The sequence below is a fragment of the Microcaecilia unicolor genome, chromosome 3 (assembly GCF_901765095.1).
Source record: "Microcaecilia unicolor chromosome 3, aMicUni1.1, whole genome shotgun sequence".
NCBI lineage: Eukaryota > Metazoa > Chordata > Amphibia > Gymnophiona > Siphonopidae > Microcaecilia > Microcaecilia unicolor.
The window spans coordinates 534,898,758-534,923,189 of record NC_044033.1 but is presented as its reverse complement, the minus strand read 5'-3'; the positions used below and the strand labels follow the sequence as shown (position 1 = coordinate 534,923,189).

General features: G+C 46.0%; 2 protein-coding genes across 5 annotated transcripts in view; one reads left to right on the top strand and one right to left on the bottom strand.

The window, feature by feature from the left end:
* TRAPPC3L (trafficking protein particle complex 3 like) overlaps positions 1–24,432 on the top strand; it is a 151,150-nt gene that overhangs the window by 14,076 nt on the left and 112,642 nt on the right. Inside the window, exon 2 of one of the 4 annotated variants that reach the window (XM_030199234.1) lies at positions 390–626. The exons of the other annotated variants lie outside the window; for them this stretch is intronic. The gene's annotated coding sequence lies outside the window, so the exon portion shown is untranslated. The remainder of the gene's footprint in view (positions 1–389; positions 627–24,432) is intronic. 4 annotated transcript variants of the gene reach the window in all.
* CALHM4 (calcium homeostasis modulator family member 4) lies at positions 8,233–24,002 on the bottom strand. The gene is made up of 2 exons (XM_030199232.1): positions 23,429–24,002; positions 8,233–9,058 (listed from the first exon to the last, which is right to left on the bottom strand). The coding sequence occupies exons 1-2, from the start codon at positions 23,987–23,989 to the stop codon at positions 8,648–8,650; spliced, it is 972 nt and encodes a 323-aa protein (XP_030055092.1). The 5' UTR covers positions 23,990–24,002; the 3' UTR covers positions 8,233–8,647.

Genomic DNA, 24,432 nt, shown 5'->3' with positions numbered 1-24,432 from the left:
GGGGACACTCGAGGAAATTACATGGAAATACTTTAAAAACAAATAGGAGGAAATATTTTTTCAGTCAACGAATAGTTAAGCTCTGGAACCTTTTGCTGGAGGAGGTGGTAACAGTGGTTATTGTATCTGAGTTCAAAAAAGGTTTGGACAGATTCCTGGAGGAAAAGTACATAGTCTGCTTGCCCTGAGATTTGTAGTATGAAGTGTTGCCACGATGTGGGGTTCTGCCAGGTACCTGTGACCTGGGTTGGCCACTGTTTGGAAAATAGGATACTGGGCTAGATGGACCATTGGTCTGACCCAGTATGGCTACTCTTATGTTATGCAGGATATATTTCTTTAATATTTTTGCTGTCTGAATTTAATATTCGTTTTCATTTCTTTTCTAGGATGCACTGTAGAAGATGGAAGTGATAGACTAGGACAGATATCCCTGCAGTTTAAAAAAAAAACAATTGTAGGCCTTTCTCAGATGAAGGACCACACCACCCAAGGGATGCACTCATGGTCAACTTGAACTTGACCAATGACAGCAAAAATTGGAGGAGAAACTTGATGAAAAGATCAACATTGTAGCAGTGATGAACAGGCAGAAATACCTGCCACAGATACCAATACAGTTAGAGGTGGACAATGTTGTTGTCTTTTTTGTTTAATGCAATTTACATATTACAGTATACACTGGTACAGAAAAATGCTAAAGATGCAAACTATTATAAATGAGATTTCTGTTTCTTTATTAGATGCAATTGAAATTATATATTTCCTCAGCGACCCTCCAGACCGGTCAAGACGCGTGGGTTATGTACTCCTACCAGCAGAGGGAGACTGAGAAAACACTGAGCTTTGAACACTGCCTATATAACCTGTGCAGTACATACAGTAGCCAGTATTTTCTCAGTCTCAGCAGAGGTAGAAGGACAGCCTGTGCAGTCTTCAATAGTCTGGTGAGGTAGCTTTGATTTTAGGGATTCAGGATTTTGATTTCTTTCAGGGGATTTTTATCCTTTAAGTACCCTGTACGTGGTTTGCCAAAAAAAAAAAAAAAAAAGTGCTTCGGGGCCCTGGGTCCGGTGGGGCCCAGTAGTTCCCCCTGGGGTGTCACACCTGCTTTGGCGGGTCCCTCCCCCTGTGCTGCTCTCCAGTACTGGGTTACTGGCAGCTTTGTGCCTCGGCTGCTGTCTGTGTACTGCAGCCTTGAGAGCCTTGCAATTTTCAGCTGCCAGACCTGTCTCCTGTCTCTTTAAGGGAGATATATTTATTTATTTAGTACGGAACGAACGGGAGTTCTTTTCCGTCTTAGTAGCGAGAGAGCAGTGTTGCTGGAGCCTGTCTGACATTGGGGCCGGTAAGGGGAAGCGCTGGCTTTACCTGTGTAGTTATGGCGGGCAAACTACTCTGTTGTCGCGCGTGCTCGCGCCGGGTGGTCAGTGTCGGTTGTGCGGTGAGCCCAAACGTGTAGAGGCAGTTCCCCCAGAGTTGACCGCGGAAGTCCCGGCGTTATCGGCGGCCCCCTTAGCAGCGGCAACTCAAGCGAGTCCGGCAGCGGCGCTTTCAGTTTCGGCGGGAACGGCCGCCATTTTGAATTCAGCGTGATGTGCAGAGGCTTCTGTGGTTGAGCCAGTTGCTCCCGTGGGGGCACACAAAGTGCCTAATGAGGGTCCAGGAGGGGTTAGCTTTCCTCCAGAGTTTGTTTGGACTCTTTTCCAGGCTTGGAAATCGGGCCCCCCCCTGGGAGTGGAGGGGGTTAGTCCCATGCTGCCTAAAAGACCCCGGATAGAGTGGACAGAGGATGAGGAATGTCTGTCTCAGGTGGGCACGGAAGGCCCATTTAGTGATGGGGGAGAGTCTGAGGGGTTTGAGGGTCCGGTAGATCCGGTGGACTCCCTTCCTGGGGAAGACCCCTCAGTAGTTAGGATTTTTCATAGGGATGAGCTTTCGGAGCTCATTGATCAGGTCACAGCTACCCTTAAATTTAATCCTGAGGTGGCTTCAGGTGAATCTGGGCAGGATCCCTTGGTGAAAGACATTCAGCGTAGAGCTTGGACCTTCCCTATGAACAAGGATCTCAGGGAGATGATTTCCCAGGAATGGGATTCGCCAGATTCGCCGTGTAAGGTTTCTAAGGCAATGGCGAGACTTTATCCCCTGCCGCAGGAGGATAGGGATTCCCTTAAGGCTCCTACGGTAGATGCAGTGGTGACAGCGGTTACTAAAGCGACGGCTATTCCAGTAGATGGTGGGGCCGCACTCCGTGAACCCCAGGATAGGAGATTGGAAGCATTTCTTAAGCGAAGCTTCGACTTGTCGGCGCTAGCTCTCCAGGCCTCGGTGTGTGGGGGCCTGGTGGCGCGGGCGTGTTTTCGCTGGGCCGAGAAGCTCCTGGATGATCCCGGGGAGTTTGGGACCTCGGGTTTACAGGATTTAGCCAAGTTGGAGATGGGTTCGTCCTTTTTGTCTGACGCACTGTATGATTTGTTGCGTGCGTCAGCTAAAAATATGGCTATGATAGTGGGAGCGCGTAGGGCTCTCTGGTTAAGAGGTTGGGTCGCGGATGCGGCCTCTAAGGCTAAGTTGTGTTGTCTTCCCTTCAAGGGTTCTAGGCTTTTTGGCGAAGAGTTGGATAAGTTAGTGAAAGGCCTTAGTGAGGCAAAGGTGCCTCGACTCCCGGATTTTCGTCCCAAGCTGGGAGTTAGGGGTAATTCCTCTCGAGGTAGACTTAGTGAGGCTCGACGGTATAGGCCTGGTAGGTTTAGTGGGGCCTCTAGAGGTAGGTTCTTCCAGCGCACCCAGTCCTTTCGCGGGAGTCGTCGCGGAGGCCGGGGCTCGTTCGGGGGAGGTCAGCCCTCGGGGCGGCTTGCCCAATGAAGGTGTGCGGACCCAGGTTCTGGTGCGTGTAGGAGCTCGGCTGAGTCAGTTTTACCAGAACTGGGTCCACATCACATCAGATCAGTGGGTTCTCGAAGTGGTTCGAGATGGTTATGCCCTGGAGTTCGAGACCTCTCCGCCCGAGCGGTTTCTAGAGTCCCCTTGTCACTCGAGGCTCAAGAGAGCAGCAGTACGAGACACGTTGCGTCGTCTTCTCAGTCTGGGAGCAGTGGTTTCTGTTCCGCCCGCTCAGCAACGCTCGGGGTGTTACTCAATTTACTTTGTGGTGCCAAAGAAGGAGGATGCCTTTCGGCCTATTTTGAATCTAAAGAGAGTCAATGCAGCGCTCAAAGTTCCCTCTTTTCACATGGAGACCTTGCGGTCGGTCATTGTGGCAGTCCGACAGGGAGAGTTTCTAACTTCTCTGGACTTGACGGAGGCGTATCTTCACATTCCCATTCGAGCGGCGCACCAGCGTTTTCTTCGCTTTGCAGTTTTGGGGAAGCACTTTCAGTTTTGTGCCCTGCCCTTCGGTCTGGCAACAGCTCCCCGCACCTTTTCCAAGGTCATGGTGGTGGTGGCGGCAGCGTTGCGCCGGCAGGGTATCTTAGTGCACCCGTATCTAGACGATTGGTTGATTCGGGCCAAGTCCCGGGCGGAGAGCGAAGGGGCGACGTCGCGTGTGGTACAGTTTCTCCAGTCTCTGGGCTGGGTGGTGAATTTCAGCAAGAGTCAGTTGGTACCATCGCAGGCTCTGGAGTATCTGGGGGTTCTCTTCGATACGAGGTCGGGTCGAGTGTTTTTGCCTCCCCCGAGAATCAGCAAGTTGCAGGACCTGATTCGGCGGTTTCTTGCACAGCCGTCCCCGACGGCCCGGGCTTACCTGCAAGTTCTGGGGATGATGGCGGCGACCATAGAGGTAGTTCCTTGGGCCCGGGCGCACATGCGTCAGCTTCAGTCCTCTCTCCTCAGTCGGTGGGCTCCCCTGTCGCAGGAGTTGGAGGTACGGCTGCCGATGTCGCCGGTTGTCCGCCGCAGCCTCCGTTGGTGGCTCAGAACTTGCAATCTGGAGAAGGGAATGCCGTTGGAGTCCCCTCAGTGGGTGGTTCTTGTCACAGACGCAAGCCTGCTAGGATGGGGAGCGCATTGTCTCGGTCAGGTAGCGCAGGGGCGGTGGTCCCAGGCGGAAGCAAGGTGGTCCATCAACCGGTTGGAGACTCGGGCCATTCGGTTGGCTCTTCAGAGTTTTCAGTCAATGCTTCTCCACAAGGCAGTCAGAGTGCTCTGCGACAATGCCACAGCAGTGGCCTATGTCAATCGGCAAGGGGGCACAAAGTGTCAGGCGGTCGCGGAGGAGACGGCACTGTTATGCCACTGGGCGGAAGGTCATCTTCAGGTGCTCTCGGCGGCTCATGTGGCCGGGGTGGACAATGTAGTCGCAGATTTTTTGAGCCGGCATACTCTGGATCCCGGAGAGTGGTCTCTGCATCAGGCGGTGTTCGGCCGAATTGTGTCGGTCTGGGGTATGCCAGTTATGGATCTGATGGCCACGGCGCGCAATGCCCAAGTCCCCAGGTTTTTCAGTCGTTGGAGAGATCCGCGTGCGGAGGGTCTCGACGCTCTGCTGTTACCCTGGCCGCAGGGATTGCTGTATGTGTTTCCTCCGTGGCCGTTGGTAGGTCGAGTAATTCAGCGCATCGAGCGGCACTCAGGCCGGGTAATTTTGATAGCTCCAAACTGGCCGCGTCGACCGTGGTACGGAGATCTGGTGCGGTTGGCGATCGCGAAGCCCCTTCAGTTGTCGGAAACGGTACTCTTGTGTCAAGGTCCGATAGTTATGCCAGACCCGGCTCGGTTCTCGCTTATGGCTTGGCTCTTGAGAGGCACAGGTTGAGGAAGAAAGGGTTTACTGCCAGAGTCATTGATACCATGTTGAAGTCCCGCAGAACCTCCACCTCTTTGGCGTATGTTCGTGTTTGGAGATTGTTTGAGCACTGGTGTGCAGAGCGGACGGTGATGCCTTTTCGTTCCTCGGTGGCAGAGGTGTTGGAATTTCTGCAGGATGGTTTGGACAGGGGTCTGGCCTTGGCTACCTTGAAGGTTCAGGTGGCAGCGTTGTCATGTTTTCGGGGGAAGGTTCAGGGGAAGTCCATTGCTTCTATTCTGGAGGTTGTTCGTTTTTTGAAGGGTGTGAAGTTGTTGCGGCCGCCTCGTCGGCGGTTGGTTCCCCCGTGGGATTTGAATCTCATTTTAGATGCCTTAGTCAGACCTCCATTTGAACCTTTGGTTGCGGCTTCCTGCAAAGATCTTTCCTTGAAGGCGGTTTTTCTGGTAGCTATTACCTCAGCTCGGAGAGTCTCGGAATTGCAGGCTTTGTCGTGTAGAGAGCCCTTTCTGTCTTTTTCCAAAGAAAAGGTGTCTTTGAGGCCGGTGCCTTCCTTTTTGCCAAAGGTGGTGTCAGAGTTTCATGTTAATCAGGTCATTTCGTTGCCTGTTTTAGGTAACTTGAAGGGAGATTCGGAACAGCGTCGGCTGGCGAAGTTGGATGTTCGTCGCATCTTGCGGTGTTATCTGTCTAGAACTCAGGAATTCAGAGTGTCGGATCGTTTGTTCGTGCTTCATGGTGGCCCTAAAAAGGGCGCAGCGGCGTCCAAGGCGACTATAGCAAGATGGTTGAAGGAGGCGATTGCATCGGCCTATTTGGTGAAGGGCCGTGAGGTTCCTAAGGGGTTTTCTGCTCATTCTACCAGAGCAGTTGCGGCCTCCTGGGCGGAGAATAGTATGATTCCGCCTTCAGATATTTGTCGGGCGGCGGTTTGGTCTTCGTTGCATTCGTTTGTGAAGCATTATAGGATTGATGTGCATGCGAAGGAAGAGGCGAGTTTTGGAGCAGCAGTGTTGACCTCTGGCCTTCGTAGATCCCGCCCATAAGGTATTTACTGCTTTGGTACGTCCCACGCGTCTTGACCGGTCTGGAGGGTCGCTGAGGAAGGTGAAATTAGATCTTACCTGCTAATTTTCTTTCCTCTAGACCCTCCAGACCGGTCAAGGACCCGCCCAGATATACTGTAGGCCAGGAGGTAGTTTTTCGGGGAGCATCTCTTGGCAGCTGATGATTGTCATAATCTCAGACTCTTGTTACCAGTTTGTGGCTGGTCTGGGTCTGGTGCAGGTGTGGCGTGGCAGACAGTCCACCTGTGGAAGCACGAATTGACAGTCTTTACAATGCAAATAAAAGAAACAGTGATTGTTCTTGCAGTTGGCGGAAGCCATGTACAGGGTTGCTAGTTAAAGTTCAAGTTGTGTGTTTGTTACTCTGCTTTGTGAGTGGCATACTGGCTACTGTATGTACTGCACAGGTTATATAGGCAGTGTTCAAAGCTCAGTGTTTTCTCAGTCTCCCTCTGCTGGTAGGAGTACATAACCCACGCGTCTTGACCGGTCTGGAGGGTCTAGAGGAAAGAAAATTAGCAGGTAAGATCTAATTTCACCATCAAGCCCACACTAGGAGGAAGACCAGGACAGAACTTTTAAGAAGAAGCAAATAAGTCTGCAATTAAACAAGCAAACAGCAAAAAAGTGCTGTATTCCAGGAGCATTTAGATTTACAAGAGACACAAATCTTAAACTAGATCTACACCCAAAGTTCCCTCTGGTGACTGGAGGTTTGAAAAGTATATTTCACAAAACTGTACTTGACTATTCACTAGTACAGAATTGGACAGTGGTTTTGACAGAAGTTTAAAGGATGTTCATCAATCACCAGTAAGGAGACTGATCAAAGACACACTGGCTGTCCAGCTAGAGCCTCTCATCGTACAGCTTTACCGGTCTATAGGCCGCTTTTGTAGTTAGCTTCAGGTTGCTGTGGCTGATGTAATTGACACAGGCCATGTGTAGCCAGCTGGAATGGACAGAGCATCTGCCTGCCTGAGAGGAGGTGGTATTTTAAAAGTTTGTAAATTCCAGGCGGTTCTTTTTTTCTGTTAAGAAATCCTCATTCCTTTAAACAAAATCATGAATAAAGCAGACTCTGGTATCCCCACCTACCTTGTGCATTTCAGAGCTTTGTGGAAATTAGTAAATTCGGCCATTGTAGAGCCACGCTAAAAAGTGGCCGGAGCACTTGGGAAACCCATGTGCTAAAAGTACCACTAGCCACTTTTTAACACGGCTTAGTAAAAGCACCCCTAAGTCTACCTCAGTGAGTTTTTGTTTTTAACCCTTTTGTGAAGTTTTAATATATTGCTGATAGTTTCTGAGTTAGTAAAATTAAAACTGGGCAGCTGTCCGGCTTATTTTCAAAAGAGAAGGACGCCCACCTTCCGACACAAATCGGGAGATGGGCGTCCTTTCAGGGTCGCCCAAATCGGCATAATCGAAAGCCGATTTTGGGCGTCCTCAACTGCTTACCGTCGCGGGGATGACCAAAGTTCACTGAGGTGTGTCGGCACCGTAGCGAAGGCGGGACTGGGGCGTGATTAGGAGATGGGCATCCTTGGCCGATAATGGAAAAAAGAAGGGCGTCCCTGACGTGCACTTGGCCAACTTTACTTGGTCCATTTTTTCTTGCGACCAAGCCATGAAAAGGTGCCTGAACTGACCAGATGACCACCGGAGGGAATCGGGGATGACCTCCCCTTACTCCCCCAGTGGTCACTAACCCCCCTCCCACCCTAAAAAAAAAATTTAAATTTTTTTTTTTTTTTTGCCAGTCTCAAATGTCATACCCAGCTCCATGACAGCAGTATGCAGGTCCCTGGAGCACTTTTAGTGGGTGCAGTGCACTTCAGCCAGGCAGACCCAGGCCCATCCCTCCCCACCTTTTACACTTGTGGTGGTAATTGTGAGCCCTCCAAAACCCACCCGAAACCCACTGTACCCACATGTAGGTGCCCCCCTTCACCCCTTAGGGCTATGGTAGTGTTGTACAGTTGTGGGGAGTGGGTTGGGGGGGGGGGGTTGGGGGGCTCAGCACCTAAGGTAAGGGAGCTATGCACCTGGGAGTAATTTGTGAAGTCCACTGCAGTGCCCCCTAGGGTGCCCAGTTGCTGTCCTAGCAAGTCAAGGGGACCAGTGCACTATGAATTCTGGCTCCTCCCATGACCAAAGTGCTTGGATTTGGTCATTTTTGAGATGGGCGTCCTCTATTTCCATTATGGCCGAAAACCAGGGACAACCATCTCTAAGGTCGACCATCGCAACATTTAGGTCGACCGTCTCTAAGGTTGACCTAAATGTTGAGATTTGGGCGTCCCCGACTGTATTATCGAAACGAAAGATGGATGCCCATCTTGTTTCGATAATACGGGTTCCCCGCCCTTTTGCTGGAACGTCCTTAGAGATGGTCGTCCCTGTTTGATTATGTCCCTCTGTATGGAATTTACACACTGTAATCTAACTAGTCAGTATCATTTATTGTTTGGGTTGCAACCATTTTGTAATTCTAAAGTCATTTTTTCAGAATGATGAAATCAGACCTAAAAGTGATAAAAATGCAATGAAGTATTTTTCTTCCTAATTCCATCATACTAGATAAGAAAATAAGGTTTGTCAGACATTGTTCAGGAGCTCATTTCAAATCTAAATGTGACAGATCAAGATCTTGTAGCTTATCATCTTCTAAAGAACGGCACCCACATTTTAAAGACTATATTCTCTTCCTGGCTTCAGCAGAATCCCCTACGTATCAGGATTATTCCTTCTCTTCTCTGCAACAGACCGAAGCAATCTTGTTTGAAAATCAAACTGCTGGAAGGTCCGAAAAACAGCAAGAAGTTTACGATGGTGCTGGAGCAAGATTGGAAGCGTCTTCATCTATATGAACATATTTCTCATCTGGAGGATCTTCATCAGCCCAGGCGTGAAGGAGACTATAGTGATAGTGATCTTCATTTACTATTCTTAAAAGATCAAGTCCTGAAACCTGTTGCCAGTCTAAGCGAGAAGGGATTCTGATGTCTCTAATATTCTTACTCTCTGGGGAGAAACCAAAGAACTTCTTGATATGCTGTAAGGCAAAGATCCTGGAGTGCTTGTCCATCGTCTGCTCAAAGAGTGCCCTCTCGCTGTTCACATAGCTTCTCCAGTACTGAAGGTGCAGGAAAGTGAGAGGAGACAGGAATCTTGCCAAGCAGAGCGACAGGAAAACAGTGACAGCCACGACAGCTATCAGAACCCAGCCAGACACCTGTATTATGAAAAAGAAATGATACAGTTCAGAGTATAATGTAGAACTCTAGTAGACGTATCATTCTTAAAAACAATTACAAGTTGTCACGGAACGCCTAGCACCCACCTGAGGCTAACCCCGCGGCCACCTGGAGGGTCTGTCCCCAGCACTGCTCAGACCCGCCTGCACCTGGGAATGTGCTCTATAACAGTCAACCCTCACACACTAGGTTCCACTTGCCTCTGGGCAAGTCTCCTACCCACAAGTTATTCCCTGGTGCTTTCTAGGACACTGGGGCCAAACAGGGCTCCCACAGTTCCTGGAAAGCACCCACAGACCCAACACACAAACCACTTGGATTTTTAGTCAGTCCAGACAAGCAGAGTCAATAAGCTAGAAAAAGGTTTATTGTCATAAAAATATTGAACAGTAAACCATAAAAACAAAAGGATCAAGAACAGCACACAACAACAGGTAACTGAATATGGATAAACTATTTAAATCACTATTTAGTCACTATCAGGCTTATTTTCGAAAGAGGACGACGTGCATCGTTCGACACAAATCGGAAGATGGGCGTCCTTCTTGCAGGGTCGCCCAAATCGGCATAATCGAAAGCCGATTTTGGGCGTCCCCAACTGCTTTCTGTCGCGGGGATGACCAAAGTTCACGGGGGCGTGTCGGAGGCGTAGCGAAGGCGGGACTTGGGCATGCCTAACATATGGGCGTCCTCGACCCATAATGGAAAAAAAAAGAGTGTCCATGACCAGCACTTAGACGACTTTACCTGGTCCTGTTTTTCTTACGACCAAGGCACAAATAGGTGCCCGAACTGACCAGATGACTACCGGAGAGAATCGGGGATGACCTCCCCTTACTCCCCCAGTGGTCACTAACCCCCTCCCACCCTCAAAAAAAATCTTTAAAAATATTTTTTGCCAGCCTCTATGCCAGCCTCAAATGTCATACTCAGGTCCATTGCAGCAGTATGCAGGTCCCTGCAGCAGTTTTAGTGGGTGCAGTGCACTTCAGGCAGGCGGACCCAGGCCCATCCCCCCCCCCCCACCTGTTACACTTGTGGTGGTAAATGTGAGCCCTCCAAAACCTACCAGAAACCCTCTGTACCCACATCTAGGTGCCCCCTTCACCTGTAAGGGCTATGGTAGTGGTGGGTAGTGGGTTTTGGGGGCTCAGCACACAAGGTAAGGGAGCTATGTTCCTGAGAGCAATTTCTGAAGTCCACTGCAGTACCCCCTAGGGTGCCCGGTTGGTATCCTGGCATGTCAGGGGGACCAGTGCACTACGAATGCTGGCTCCCCCCACGACCAAAGGGCTTGCATTTGGTGGTTTCTGAGATGGGTGACCTTAGTTTCCATTATCGACGAAAAACAGAAACAACCAAGTCTAGGGACAACCATCTCTAAGGACGACCTAAATGTCAAGATTTGGGTGTCACCAACTGTATTATTGAAACGAAAAATGGTCGCCCATCTTGTTTCAATAATACAGGTTTCCCCGGCCCTCCACCGGGATGTTTTGCGAGGACGTCCTCAGCAAAACTTGGGCGTCCCCTTCGATTATGCCCCTCTGCGTGGATAGTGCCTGGGGAGTACAGGTTACCCGGTTACCGGTGGGTTATCACAGGAGCCCTTACCACCACCTCTATGGCTGGCGGTAAGTGCTCCCTCCCCCAAAATGGTCACCTTTACCTCCACATCAAAAATGAGCGATTCACGTCTACCCGTTCCACTCCAGTTGTTTATAGACCTCTATCATATCTCCCCTCAGCCGTCTCTTCTCCAAGCTGAAGAGCCCTAGCCGCTTTAGCCTTTCCTCATAGGGAAGTCATCCCACGTCCTTTATCATTTTCATTGCCCTTCTCTGTACCTTTTCTAATTCCACTATATCTTTTTTTGAGGTGCAGTGACCAGAATTACCCAAAATATTCAAGATGCGGTCACATCATGGAGCGATACAAAGGCATTATAGCTCCTCATTTTTCTTTACCATTCCTTTCCTAATAATACCTAACATTCTATTTGCTTTCTTGCACTGCATCACTGCACACAGAGCAGAGGGTTTCAGTGTATCAAAGCTTAATGGGAAATCTTACCTCACCAATCTACTACATTTCTTTGAAGGGGTGAATAAACATGAGAATAATGGTGAGCCGGTTGATATTGTGTATCTGAATTTTCAAAAGGCATTTGACAAAGTACTGCATGAAATACTCCTGAGGAAATTAGAAAGACATTGAGATAGGAGGCAATGACCTATTGTGGATTAAAAACTGGTTAAAAGATAGAAAACAGAGAGTAAGGTTAAATGGTCAGTATTCTCAATGGAGAAGGGTAGATAGTGGGGTTCCCCAGGGGTCTGTGCTGCAACCGTAGCTTTTTAATGTATTTATAAATGATCTAGAGATGGGAATACCTACTGAGGTAAATAAATTTGCTGATGACACAAAGATTTTCAAAGTTGTTAAATCGCAAGAGGATTGTAAAAAAATTGCAAGAGGATCTTACGAAACTGGGAGCCTAGGCATCCAAATGGCAGATGACATTTAATGTGAGCAAGTGTAAAGTGATGCACGTGGAAAAGAAGCTTCGTTTAGACTGCTGCTGCAGGCTTTAGAAGTATCACTCTCAAGTTATTTGGATTGTGACATCCAATAACATAACCACAAAAGAAAATTTGTTTTCTTTTTAAACCTTTGGAACATCACAAGAGTCCTGAAGCAGAAGCATAGGTGCTGAAACACAGCTGCTGTGTCGAGTCACTTGATGCTTTTTAATAAAGACTTTGTGGTGTATACCCGTCTCCCTTAGTTATTGAAAGAGCCAGATCATCCTACTCTTTTTGCTGCACTACTTTGACGTAGGAATTGAGGGTTCCTCCATCTTCTGTGGCTGCTCCTCGCTGGCCACTGTTGGAAACAGGATACTGGGTTAGATGGACCATTGGTCTGACCTAGTATGGCTACTCTTATGTTCTTATGTTCTAAATTTGGTTATCTAGAGTGAGGAATTGGTCAATTGTGACTCCTAAGATTTTCATAGTTGAGTCAAAGGGATATGTGATATTCTCAATGGTAAATGATTTAAGGTTTTGTAGCGTGATGAGGATTAGTAACTATTAAGAATTTAGTTTTATTGGTGTTGAGTTTTGATTTAAAATTGGATGCCCAAGATTCCATTAGAGAGATACCTAATCTGAAAATATGAGTAATTTCATATCTTTCTTTAGTGAGTGGAATATAGATGGCAATATCATCTGCATAAGTGAATGTTGTGAGACTATTTTTCTCCAGTAAATTGCTTAATGGAATCAACATGATGTTAAATAAGATGGGGGACACTGGAGAGCTCTGGGGCACTCAACAAACAGGGGACCGTGCTGATGAAATTGTACCTGATTATTTCACGTGGTATCATCTAGACCTTAGGAAGCCTGATGTCCATTTTAACACAGCGCCATAGATTTCATAATGGTCAAGGATGTTTAGAAGGATATTATGATCAACAGTGTCAAAGGCACTAGACATATCAAATTGGAGTATTAATACTTTATTACCAAAGCTAAATTCTCATCTAAATTTAGCTGGGAGGGTGGTGAGAACAGTTTCAGTACTATAAGAAGGTCTAAAACTGGATTGTGAGCTATGTAAAATGGAGTGAAGTTGGAGGTAGTCCATTAGTTGGTGCGTGACTAACCCTTCCGTTACCTTTACCAATAATGGGATTGTATTGGTAAAGGTAACGGAAGGGTTAGACTGGTTTGGATATTCTTCGGTATGTTTCCCCTGAGATAGCATTAAAAATATGTTTGAGTGCAAATAGCTTATGAGTAAATTAGGGGCTGATTTGAGAAGGAAACTAGGGCAGTTATCAAGTAGGCATTGTGATTTAACCAATTATCGGCCAGTAGCATCTATCCCGCTGATAACTAAAATTATGGAAGGCATTGTGACGAAACAAATCACAAATTACTTAAATAAATACTCAATTCTCCACGAGTCTCAATCAGGATTTCGGTTGAACCACAGTACTGAAACAGTACTAGTGACTTTAATGAACAAATTTAAACAAACAATTGCAACAGGCAACAACATACTCCTCTTACAATTGGACATGTCCAGTGCTTTCGATATGATCAACCATGAAATATTACTATATATCCTAGAATACTTTGGAGTGGGAGGCAACGTTCTTAACTGGTTTAGAGGATTTCTGACCTCAAGATCATAGTAACATAGTAGATGACGGCAGAAAAAGACCTGCATGGTCCATCTAGTCTGCCCAAGACAAACTCATATGTGTATACCTTACCTTGAATTTGTACCTGTCCTTTTCAGGGCACAGACCATATAAGTCTGCCCAGCAGTATTTCCCGCCTCCCAACCACCAGTCCCGCCTCCCATCACCGGCTCTGGTACAGACCGTATAAGTCTGCCCTCCCCTATCCTCGCCTCCCAACCACCACCCCCTCTTCCCCCCAACTGCTCCACCACCCAATTTCAGCTAAGCTTCTGAGGATCCATTTCTTCAGCACAGGATTCCTCTATGCATATCCCACGCATGTTTGAACTCCGTTACCGTTTTCATCTCCACCAGCTCCCGCGGGAGGGCATTCCAAGCGTCCACCACCCTCTCAGTGAAAAAATACTTCCTGATATCTTTCCTGAGTCTGCCCCCCTTCAATCTCATTTCGTGTCCTCTCGTTCTACCGCCTTCCCATCTCCGGAAAAGATTCGTTTGCGGATTAATACCTTTGAAATATTTGAACGTCTGTATCATATCACCCCTGTTCCTCCTTTCCTCCAGGGTGTACATGTTCAGGTCAGCAAGCCTCTCTTCATACGTCTTGGAACGTAAATCTCATACCATCCTCGTAGCTTTTCTTTGCACCGCTTCCATTTTTTTAACATCCTTCGCAAGATATGGCCTCCAAAACTGAACACAATACTCCAGGTGGGGCCTCACCAACATCTTATACAGGGGCATTAAAACCTCCTTTCTTCTGCTGGTCACTCCTCTCTCTATACAGCCTAGCAATCTTCTAGCTACTGCCACCGCCTTGTCGCACTGTTTCGTCGCCTTCAGGTCCTCAGATACTATCACCCCAAGATCCCACTCCCCGTCCGTGCCTATCAGACTCTCCTCGCCTAACACATATGTCTCCCTTGGATTTCTACTCCCTAAGTGCATCACTTTGCATTTCTTCGCATTGAATTTTAATTGCCAAATGTTAGACCATTCTTCTAGCTTCTTCAGATCTTTTTTCATGTTTTCCACACCCTCCGGGGTGTCCACTCTGTTGGAAATCTTGGTGTCATCCCCAAAAAGGCAAACTTTACCTTGTAACCCTTCGGCAATGTCACTCACAAATATATTGAACAGAATCGGCCCCAGCACCGACCCCTGAGGCACTCCACTACTCTCCTTTCCTTCCTCCGAGCGAACTCCATTCACCACCACCCTCTGGCGTCTGTCCGTCAACCAGTTCCTAATCCAGTTCACCACTTCAGGTCCTATCTTCAGGCCGTCTAGTTTATTTAAGAGCCTCCTGTGGGGAACCGTGTCGAAAGCCTTGCTGAAATCTAAGTAGATGACGTCCATAGCACGTCCTTGATTTAATTCTCCATACCAAGTAACATCTAATGAGAATACACCCACCCCATGGACACCCGAATGCGGAGTTCCCCAAGGATCCCCCCTTTCACCAACCCTCTTTAACCTAATGATGATACCCCTAGCCAAGCTACTAGCCAATCAAAACCTCAACCCATATATTTATGCAGATGATGTCACGATCTACATCCCGTTCAAACATGATATAAAGGAAATCTCCAACAAGATCAACCAAAGCTTCCAAATAATGCACACCTGGGCAGACGCATTTCAGTTAAAACTCAACGCAGAAAAAACACAATGTCTCATACTCACCTCACAACATATAACACAAGTAAATTCACCACAATAACCACACCAAATGTTTCCCTTCCCATCGCAAACACACTGAAAATTCTCAGAGTCACCATAGACCGAAACCTCACACTTGAAAACCACGTGAAGAATACAACTAAGAAGATGTTTCACGCCATGTGGAAACTTAAAAGAGTAAAACCTTTCTTCCCAAGATCCATCTTTCGCAACCTGGTCCAAGCAATGGTACTAAGTCACCTGGACTACTGCAACACACCATACGTTGGCTGCAAAGAACAGACTGTCAAGAAACTTCAAACAGCCCAGAACACCTCAGCCAGACTCATATTTGGAAAAACAAAATATGAAAGTGCTAAACCTTTAAGAAAGAAACTGCACTGGCTCCCACTCAAAGAACGAAGCACGTTCAAGATATGCACGATTGTTCATAAAATCATTCATGGAGATGCCCCGACCTACATGCTAGACCTCATCGACCTACCTCCTAGAAATGCTGAAAGATCTGCCTGCACATTTCTTAATCTACACTTCCCCAGCTGTAAAGGATTAAAATACAAACTAACACATGCGACCAGCTTTTCATACATGAGCACACAACTGTGGAATGCACTACCAACAAAATTGAAAACAATTAACGAAATAACTAACTTTCACAAATCTCTAAAAACCTATCTCTTCAACAAGGCCTACCACGAGAACTCGTAGCTTAGCTATAACACTTCACCACCCCACCCAATTTTAAACGATGTCTTTCTTTAAATGTCTGCTTAGTTCTTCTCTGTCATCATTGATCTCTCTATAACACCAATTTGTTCCTTTCATCTTGTCATGGCGATGCCATAACAGATCTCTGTAAGCCACATTGAGCCTGCAAATAGGTGGGAAAATGTGGGATACAAGTGCAATAAATAAATAAATATTTGTGAAGACAGCATTTGACTTGATCAGTTGTAAACGGGTGAAAGGCCGACCAGATTCTGACTGCTTGGGAGACCAGTGGTGAAGGATCATATATATTAAGAAAATGGCCTGTTGATGTTAGGATTTAGTTCTTGTCTGATTTTAGTTATTTTCTGCTCGAAATATTATTATGCCAGCTGATCAGCTGTTGGAGTGGGTTCGTTTGTAGTAGTTACAGGTTGAGTATTCAATAGATTATTTATTAGTGTGTAAATGTTTGTCCAAGTCTTCCCCCTCCCTTGGCACAGACCACCCCATCCACCTTGCTGCAGCACTCCCCCCACCCATGGTACACAGACCCTCCCCTCCCATGACATACACCACTCTATCCAGCTCCCTCTCTGCATATATACCATTGCAGGGCAAGGAGGAGCTGCCCGGCCACACATTGGCTTCTTCCTCTGCCATCCCAGGCCCGACTCTTCTTTTGAGCCTGACAGGCCTTAAAAGAACTGCCGGGCAAGTCTGGCTCCTAGATTTTTGGGCTGGCTCCTAGATCCTGCTCTAACATATTATCTGGAGCTTACAACACTTCATAGGAAGTTCGCCCAGCTTTTTGTATCCTTCAACCCTAATAGATTATGGATTTCCATCACCAAATGTGTAACATCGAGTTGGTTAACTGACTGTCCACCTTATAATTGAAAGAGAAAAACGCCTAGATTTTGACCCAAATCGGGAGAAAGACATTTATCTCACAAAAATGAATAAATCGGTATAATGGAAAGCCGATTTTGAACGTTTTCAACTGCACTCCATCGCGGAAGCGTACAAAGTTGACGGGGGCGTGTCAGAGGTGTGGCAAAGGTGGAACTGGGGCGTGGTTATCGGCCAAGGAGAGATGGGCGCCTTTCGCCGATAATGGAAAAAAAGTATGCGTTTGTAGCTAGAATTTAGGTCACTTTTCCTGGACCCTGTTTTTTCACGAATAAGGCCCCAAAAAGTGCCCTAAATGACCAGATTACCACCAGAGGAAATCGGGGATGACCTCCCCTGACTCCCCCAGTGGTCGCTAACCCCCTCCCACCACAAAAAAATGATGTTTCACAACTTTTTATTTTCACCCTCAAATGTCATACCCACCTCCCTGGCAGCAGTATGCAGGTCCCTGGAGCAGTTGTTAGGGGGTGCAGTGGACTTCAGGCAGGTGGACCCAGGCCCATCCCCCCCCTACCTGTTACAATTGTGCTGCTTAATGCTTAGTCGTCCAACCCCCCAAACCCACTGTACCCACATGTAGGTGCCCCCCCTTCACCCCTTAGGGCTATAGTAATGGTGTAGACTTGTGGGCAGTGGGTTTTGAGGGGGATTTGGGGGGCTATACACACAAGGGAAGGGTGCTATGCACCAGGGAGCTCTTTTACCTTTTTTTTGGTTTTGTTAAAGTGCCCCCTAGGGTGCCGGTTGGTGTCCTGGCATGTGAGGGGGACCAGTGCACTACGACTCCTGGCCCCTCCCACGAACAAATGCCTTGGATTTATTCGTTTTTGAGCTGGGCGCTTTCATTTTCCATTATCACTGAAAAACAAAAACACCCAGCTCAGAAATTGTCGAATAAAACATGGACGTTTATTTTTTTTCGAAAATACGGTTCGGTCCGCCCCTTCACGGACCCGTTCTCGGAGATAAACGCCCATGGAGATAGACGTTTTCGTTCAATTATGCCCCTCCACATCTCCTACACTTAGGCTGGAATGACTCTTCATGGGTGAGTCATTGCTCACAATGTAAGAGCATGGTGGCTTCAATAGCCCATTTCCGCTCTGCCTCCATTGAAGATATTTGCGAGATTGTTACTTGGTCTTCTGCTCACTATTGTGTAGAGTAGCATTCTAGGTGGGATAGCCAGTTGGTTAAGCAGTCCTGCAGAATCTTTTTACTACCCATGAAAGGCTACAGGGGAAATTGGAGGGTCATGGGATAGAAGGAAATGTCCTATTGTGGATTAAAAACTGGTTGAAGGATAGGAAAGAGAGAGTGAGGTTAAATGGGCAGTATTCACAATGGAGAAGGGTAGTTAGTGGGGTTCCTCTGCTTTTTAATATATTTATTAATGATTTAGAGATGGGAGTAACTAACGAGGTAATTAAATTTGCTGATGACACAAAGTTATTCAAAGTTGTTAAATCGCGACAGGATTGTGAAAAATTACAAGAGGACCTTACGAGACTAGGAGACTGGGCGGCTAAATGGCAGATGACGTTTAATGTGAGCAAGTGCAAGGTGATGCATGTGGGAAAAAAGAACCCGAATTATAGCTACGTCATGCAAGGTTCCACGTTAGGAGTTACGGACCAAGAAAGGGATCTGGGTGTCGTCGTCGATAATACGCTGAAACCTGCTCAGTGTGCAGCTGCGACTAGGAAAGCGAATAGAATGTTGGGTATTATTAGGAAAGGTATGGAAAACAGGTGTGAGGATGTTATAATGCCATTGTATCGCTCCATGGTACGACCGTACCTTGAGTATTGTGTTCAATTCTGGTCGCCGCATCTCAAGAAAGATATAGTAGATTTGGAAAAGGTGCAGCGAAGGGCGACTAAAATGATAGCGGGGATGGGACGACTTCCCTAGGAAGAAAGACTAAGGGAGGCTAGGGCTTTTCAGCTTGAAGAAGAGAAGGCTGAGGGGAGACATGGTAGAGGTATATAAAATAATGAGTGGAGTGGAACAGGTGGATGTGAAGCGTCTGTTCACGCTTTCCAAAAATACTAGGACTAGGGGGCATGCGATGAAACTACAGTGTAGTAAATTTAAAACAAATCGGAGAAAAGTTTTCTTCACCCAACGCATAATTAAACTCTGGAATTCGTTGCCGGAGAACGTGGTAAAGGCAGTTAGCTTAGCAGAGTTTAAAAAGGGGTTAGACGTTTTCCTAAAGGACAAGTCCATAAACCGCTACTAAATGGACTTGGAAAAATCCACAATTCCCGGAATAATATGTATAGAATGTTTGTACATTTGGGAAGCTCGACAGGTGCCCTTGGCCTGGATTGGCTGCTGTCGTGGACAGGATGCTGGGCTTGATGGACCCTTGGTCTTTTCCCAGTGTGGCATTACTTATGTACTTACAAGTAAACTCTGCCCACCAACCCTTTTTTTTTTTCATCAGGCTCACTTTCTACTTAGTAACCAGAACATTCATTTATCTTGTGAGCCTGGTAACTAGTGAGTCCCACATTTATTTATTTTTATTTATTTGGATTTTTGCTCACACCTTTTTCAGTAGTAGCTCAAGGTGAGTTACATTCAGGTACTCTAGATAGTTCTCTGTCCCAGGAGGGCTCACAATCTAAGCTTGTACCTGAGGCAATGGAGAGTTAAGTGACTTGCCCAAGATCACAAGGAGCAGCAGAGGGATTTGAACCAGCTACCACTAGGCCACTCCTCCACTCCTCACACATGTGAGAATATTATACCTGCTTGTTCTCAGAGAAAGCTGTTACTTACCTGTAGCAGGTGTTCTCCGAGAATAGCAGCCATATATTCTGACATTCTTCCTGCCTCCCCTTGGAGTTGTCTAGTTAGCTTTAATACTGTACTACTGGTCCCATGCTTGAGTATTGGGCGGGAAGGCACCCGCTCATGCGTGATAGGGACACTGCCTTAAAGATTTAAAGTGACAGTGCAGTTGTCCGCACCAGGCTCTGTGGATGATGTCATCCATGTGTGAGAATATATGCCTGCTGTTCTCGGAGAACACCTGCTACAGGTAAGTAACTTAGCTATATTGCCTGTAAATCTCTCAGTTGGAGCAGTTTGCCCTTGACAGTGAAAGCAATGGAGGGTGAAAATGTCTTGTCCAGCTTTGCTGGTTCTGAGCCCACTGCTCCAGAACTGCCAATTTATCAGGAGGGAGACTTTGGCCAGTTGTGTTTTTGAACTTGCATGCTAATTCATTCATTTATGTAAGTATTTATGTATCACTTAGACCTAAGCCGTTTACAGTTTCATTTTACAGATACTGCTATTTTGTAATCCCTGATTTTACCCATTAATATCAGTGCTATATGTCCCATAATGCACCATGATATAGTTATCAGAAATCCAGAACTAGCCTAGAATCTCCCTCCTGGGAGTTGGTAACTTGGGAACCCTCCAGCTCAGATCATTAAGCTGCTCCATTGAAAACAACTTGGCTAATCCCAGTGCTCATTAATAAACTATTAAGCACTGACACACCCACTGCTACAGTAAGCTCTGCACTGTTCTCTGCTATTTTTGGAGAGGTGAAATGTTGAGGGAAGGCCCATGATGCAGGGGCAGCACTTCAGCGATTGCAGCGGTCTGTCTCGGAGCCTTGGCCTTCCCTACCACGTGTCTTATTTGTCCTGTTTGTCTGTCCTAATTAGACTGTAATCTCTGTCGAGCAGGGACTGTCTCTTCATGTTCAAGTGTACAGCGCTGCGTATATCTAGTAACGCTATAGAAATGATAAGTAGTAGTAGTAGTAATTAATATCTGAGGGGGTAGAGGGAGCCAAATGGCTAGTGCAGTAGCCTGAGAACCAGGGGAACTGGGCTCAATTCCCAATGCAGCTCCCTGTGACTCTGAGCAAGTCACCTAATGTTCCATTACCCCAGGTACAAAATAAGTGCCTGTATAGAATATGTAAACCACTTTGAATTTATTTATTTATTGCATTTGTATCCCACATTATACCACCTCTTTGCAGGCTCAATGTGGCTTGCAATATATCATGGTTAGTGGAAATGAAAGGAGAATTGACATTTAGTGTTACAGAAGTATTTTGGGTTGCATGGTAATGGAAAACATGATAATGATATAATGTAAGGCATTCTTAACATTATTAGATATGTGTGGGGATTTCACATGTTTTGGTCTTTGTGATATGTCTTGTCGAAGAGATGGGTCTTCATCAGTTTGCGGAAGTTGGTCAGTTCATAGGTCGCTTTTAGGTTGCGTGGCAATGCATTCCAGAATTGCGTGCTCTTATAGGAAAAGGTTGATGCGTGCATTAGTTTATATTTTAGGCCTTTGCAGTTGGGGAAATGAAGATTAAGGAATGTGCGAGATGATCTTTTGGCATTCCTGGGTAGTAGGTCAATCAGGTCAGACATGTAAGCTGGGGCCTCGCCGTGGATGATTTTATGTACTAGGGTACATACTTTGAACGTGATGCATTCTTTGAGTGGTAACCAGTGTAGCTTCTCTCGTAGGGGCTTTGCACTTTCGTATTTTGGTTTTCCAAATATGAGTCTGGCTGCTGGCTAGCCACAGAAAGGCAGTATATCAAGTCCCATCTCCTTTCCCCTCTCCCTCTTAACTATGGTGGCCAAGCAGGCCTTGTAATGCTCTATTTCTGCCTTTGCTTCATACTCAACTGTGAGGATAATCTTATAAAAGTACCTAGACAAGGATGGTACATAGGTGCTCAGAGGCAGAGGTAAGCTTGCACATGTGCTGGAATGTGACTGGGAGAGAGAGGAAATAAAAAATGGGGTTCTTTGGTGGGGGGGGGGGGGGGGCACAAATGCATGTTTGCCTAGGGCCCAATATAGTTTTAATCCGGCCCTGCCATCTACTATCTCTTCCCTTCCCTTACAGATGCTAGTTGCTTGTCCCACTCTTGAATTCAGATACAGTGTTTGTCTCCTCCACCAAGAGGCCATTCCACACATCTACTACTATTACTACTCTATGCAGGTACATCCACCACCCTTTCCATAAAGAAGTAATACTCTGAGTCTATCTCCTTTCACCTTCATCCTATGCCCCTTCATTCCAGAGCTAGGAATTATTAGGAAAGGGATGGTAAATAAGACCAAGAATATTATAATGCCTCTGTATTGCTCCATGGTGTGACCTCACCTTGAGTATTGTGTTCAGTTCTGGTCGCCGTATCTCAAAAAAGATATAGTGGAATTAGAAAAGATTCAAAGAAGAGCGACCAAAATGATAAAGGGATTGGAACTCCTCTCGTATGAGAAAAGGCTAAAGAGGTTAGGGTTCTTCAGCTTGGAAAAGAGACGGATGAGGGAGGATATGATTGAAGTCTACAAAATCCTGAGTGGTGTAGAACGAGTAGAAGTAAATAGATTTTTTTTTTCACAAGTTCCAAAAGTACAAAGACTAGGGGACACTTGAGGAAGTTACATGGAAATACTTTTAAAACAAATGGGAGGAAATATTTTTTCTCTCAACGAATAGTTAAGACCTGTAACTCTTTTGCTGGAGGATGTAGTAACAGTGGTTAGCGTATCTGGGTTTGGACAAATTCCTGGAGGAAAAGTCCATAGTCTGCTATTGAGACAGTCATGGGAAAGCAACTGCTTCCCCCAGGATTAGTAGCATGGAATGTTGCTACTATTTGGGTTTCCACCAAGTACTTGTGACCTGACCTGGCCACGGTTGGAAACAGGATACTGGGCTAGATGGACCATTGGTCTGACCTAGTATGGCTATTCTTATGTTCTTATAAAAGCCTTTCAGCAATATCATTCACAAATGTTAAATAGAGCTGGACCACAGCCCGATCCTTGTGGCAAACTACTGGTAGCATCTGTCCTTGGAGTGAAGTCCATTTGCCATTACCCTTTGTCATCTTCCATTTAACCAGTTTCTAACCCAATCAGTCACTTTAGAGCCCGTTTTGTTTTTTACAAATTGCCCATGTGGAACCATGGCAAAGGCTTTGCTATAATCTAAGTACACCACCTCTACAGTAGCTGAAAAAGGGTTTAATAAGATTGTAACTGGTATCTAGTGAAATGAACCAAGATATAAAATGGTGTAGTGGATCTTTTTCAGGAGTTTGCTTCAGTCTGAACCAGTTCTGATGGATTCTGAAGTCAAAGGCCTAATCACTTACTGAGTACATTTAGGCCAGAACCAAATGTAATTCTGGTTCACTGAGGCAAAATAACCCCTTAGTCACTAATTTGGAGATCTAACCAGTCTGCTTATCCCAAGGATATTCATTTATTATGATTTTACATGTCTGTAAATCTACAAGTGTATAATATTAAAAAAAAAAAAAAGCAATCTACTTAATTCATTTTGAAAATTTCAGTCTTTATTTAAATTATGTAAATATTTTAAAGGAGAACAAATTTTGTGTATCCCATACAGCGGTGTAGGGTAGGGTGTGGTTAGACGTGAGGGTATGCTGGTAACCGAAAAAGAGTTGTGAAATGCTACTTGGGTCAGATATTTATCCAAACATCACTGTGCACAATCCCCAGCTTACATTTCTCAGAGTGTTCATTATATGAATCCATCGCTTTGGCTTATGAACTAATATAAACAAAATGATAATGCAGTTACAATCTTCTCCTATCAACAGCATAATCCTTTAGGAACAAAATTGTTTATTATATCCATATGGCAAATGACATTTTAAAATGAATTTCAAACCAAAGCGTATTATATGTAGCATATTGCTTTGACAATATTGAGAGAACAATCACCCCCCAAGAACATTTTTACAGATTTCTTAAAAGAAATAATCTTGCTAACTTGCCTGTGACTGATACCTAAGGTAAAGAGTCACCTCGTCCTTTATCCTGGTCATGTTTACGGGTACCAGCTGGGGACAGGGAAACACGGCAAGGACCTCGCTGCGCTCAGCAGTGCTAAGATTCCTGAAGAAATCATATCCCTCCACTGAGGCAAACTCACTTAATGCACAGACATAGTAGGATCCGTTGAGTAGGGTGCCAGCAAGCCAGGTGACTGGAGCTACCAGTGCTCTCCCGGTTATATTACAGAAAACCAGACAGATGAGTTTGTATCTTAATAGGCAGCTGCGTCTGCTGTGCTCCTGCAGGAAAGAGCTTTGGGAGTGTCCGGTGATCAGTCTCCAGGTCTGGTCATTAAGGACATAGCCAAAAATGAGCAGGATGAGAGCAGGCACACCAATGAAAGCAAGGCCATAGTACAAGTTGCTTCTGGTATGACATGGGCAGCTGAAGGCAAAAATAGAGAATAGCTGCTGTCCACCAATGGTCAGAAGTGCAACAATAGTGTTGAAAATGATTGACTCTTTGCTTTTCAGAAATGATGCTACACTCAAAAACGACATATTGATTTGTCAGTGTCTGATCTGCTCGTTTCTCTGGCTTGTTCTTCCTGTTTTCACACATTTGAGTCAGATATTATGTGATCTTTCTGGTTTTACTGGGAGTGCCCAGGTACAAAACACCCTGTTTATCCCTGACTCCACCTTCCCCTCTCCCTCTGCTTTCTAGTAGAAGTGCTGTAGGCCACTCACAGATCTTTCATAGAAACAGAGAAAAATGAAGGCAGATAAAGACCATGTGGCTTATCCAGTCTGCCTATCCATGCCATCAACTCTCCCCTCCTCTCCCTTACAGATCCTCTGTACTTGTCCCAAGGTTTCTTAAATTCAGATACTGTCTTTGTTTCCACCACCTCCACTGGGACAGAAATTCACCATCCTTTCTGTGAAGAAGTATTTCCTCAGGTTACTTCTGAGTCTATCTCCTTTCACCTTCATCCTAAGCC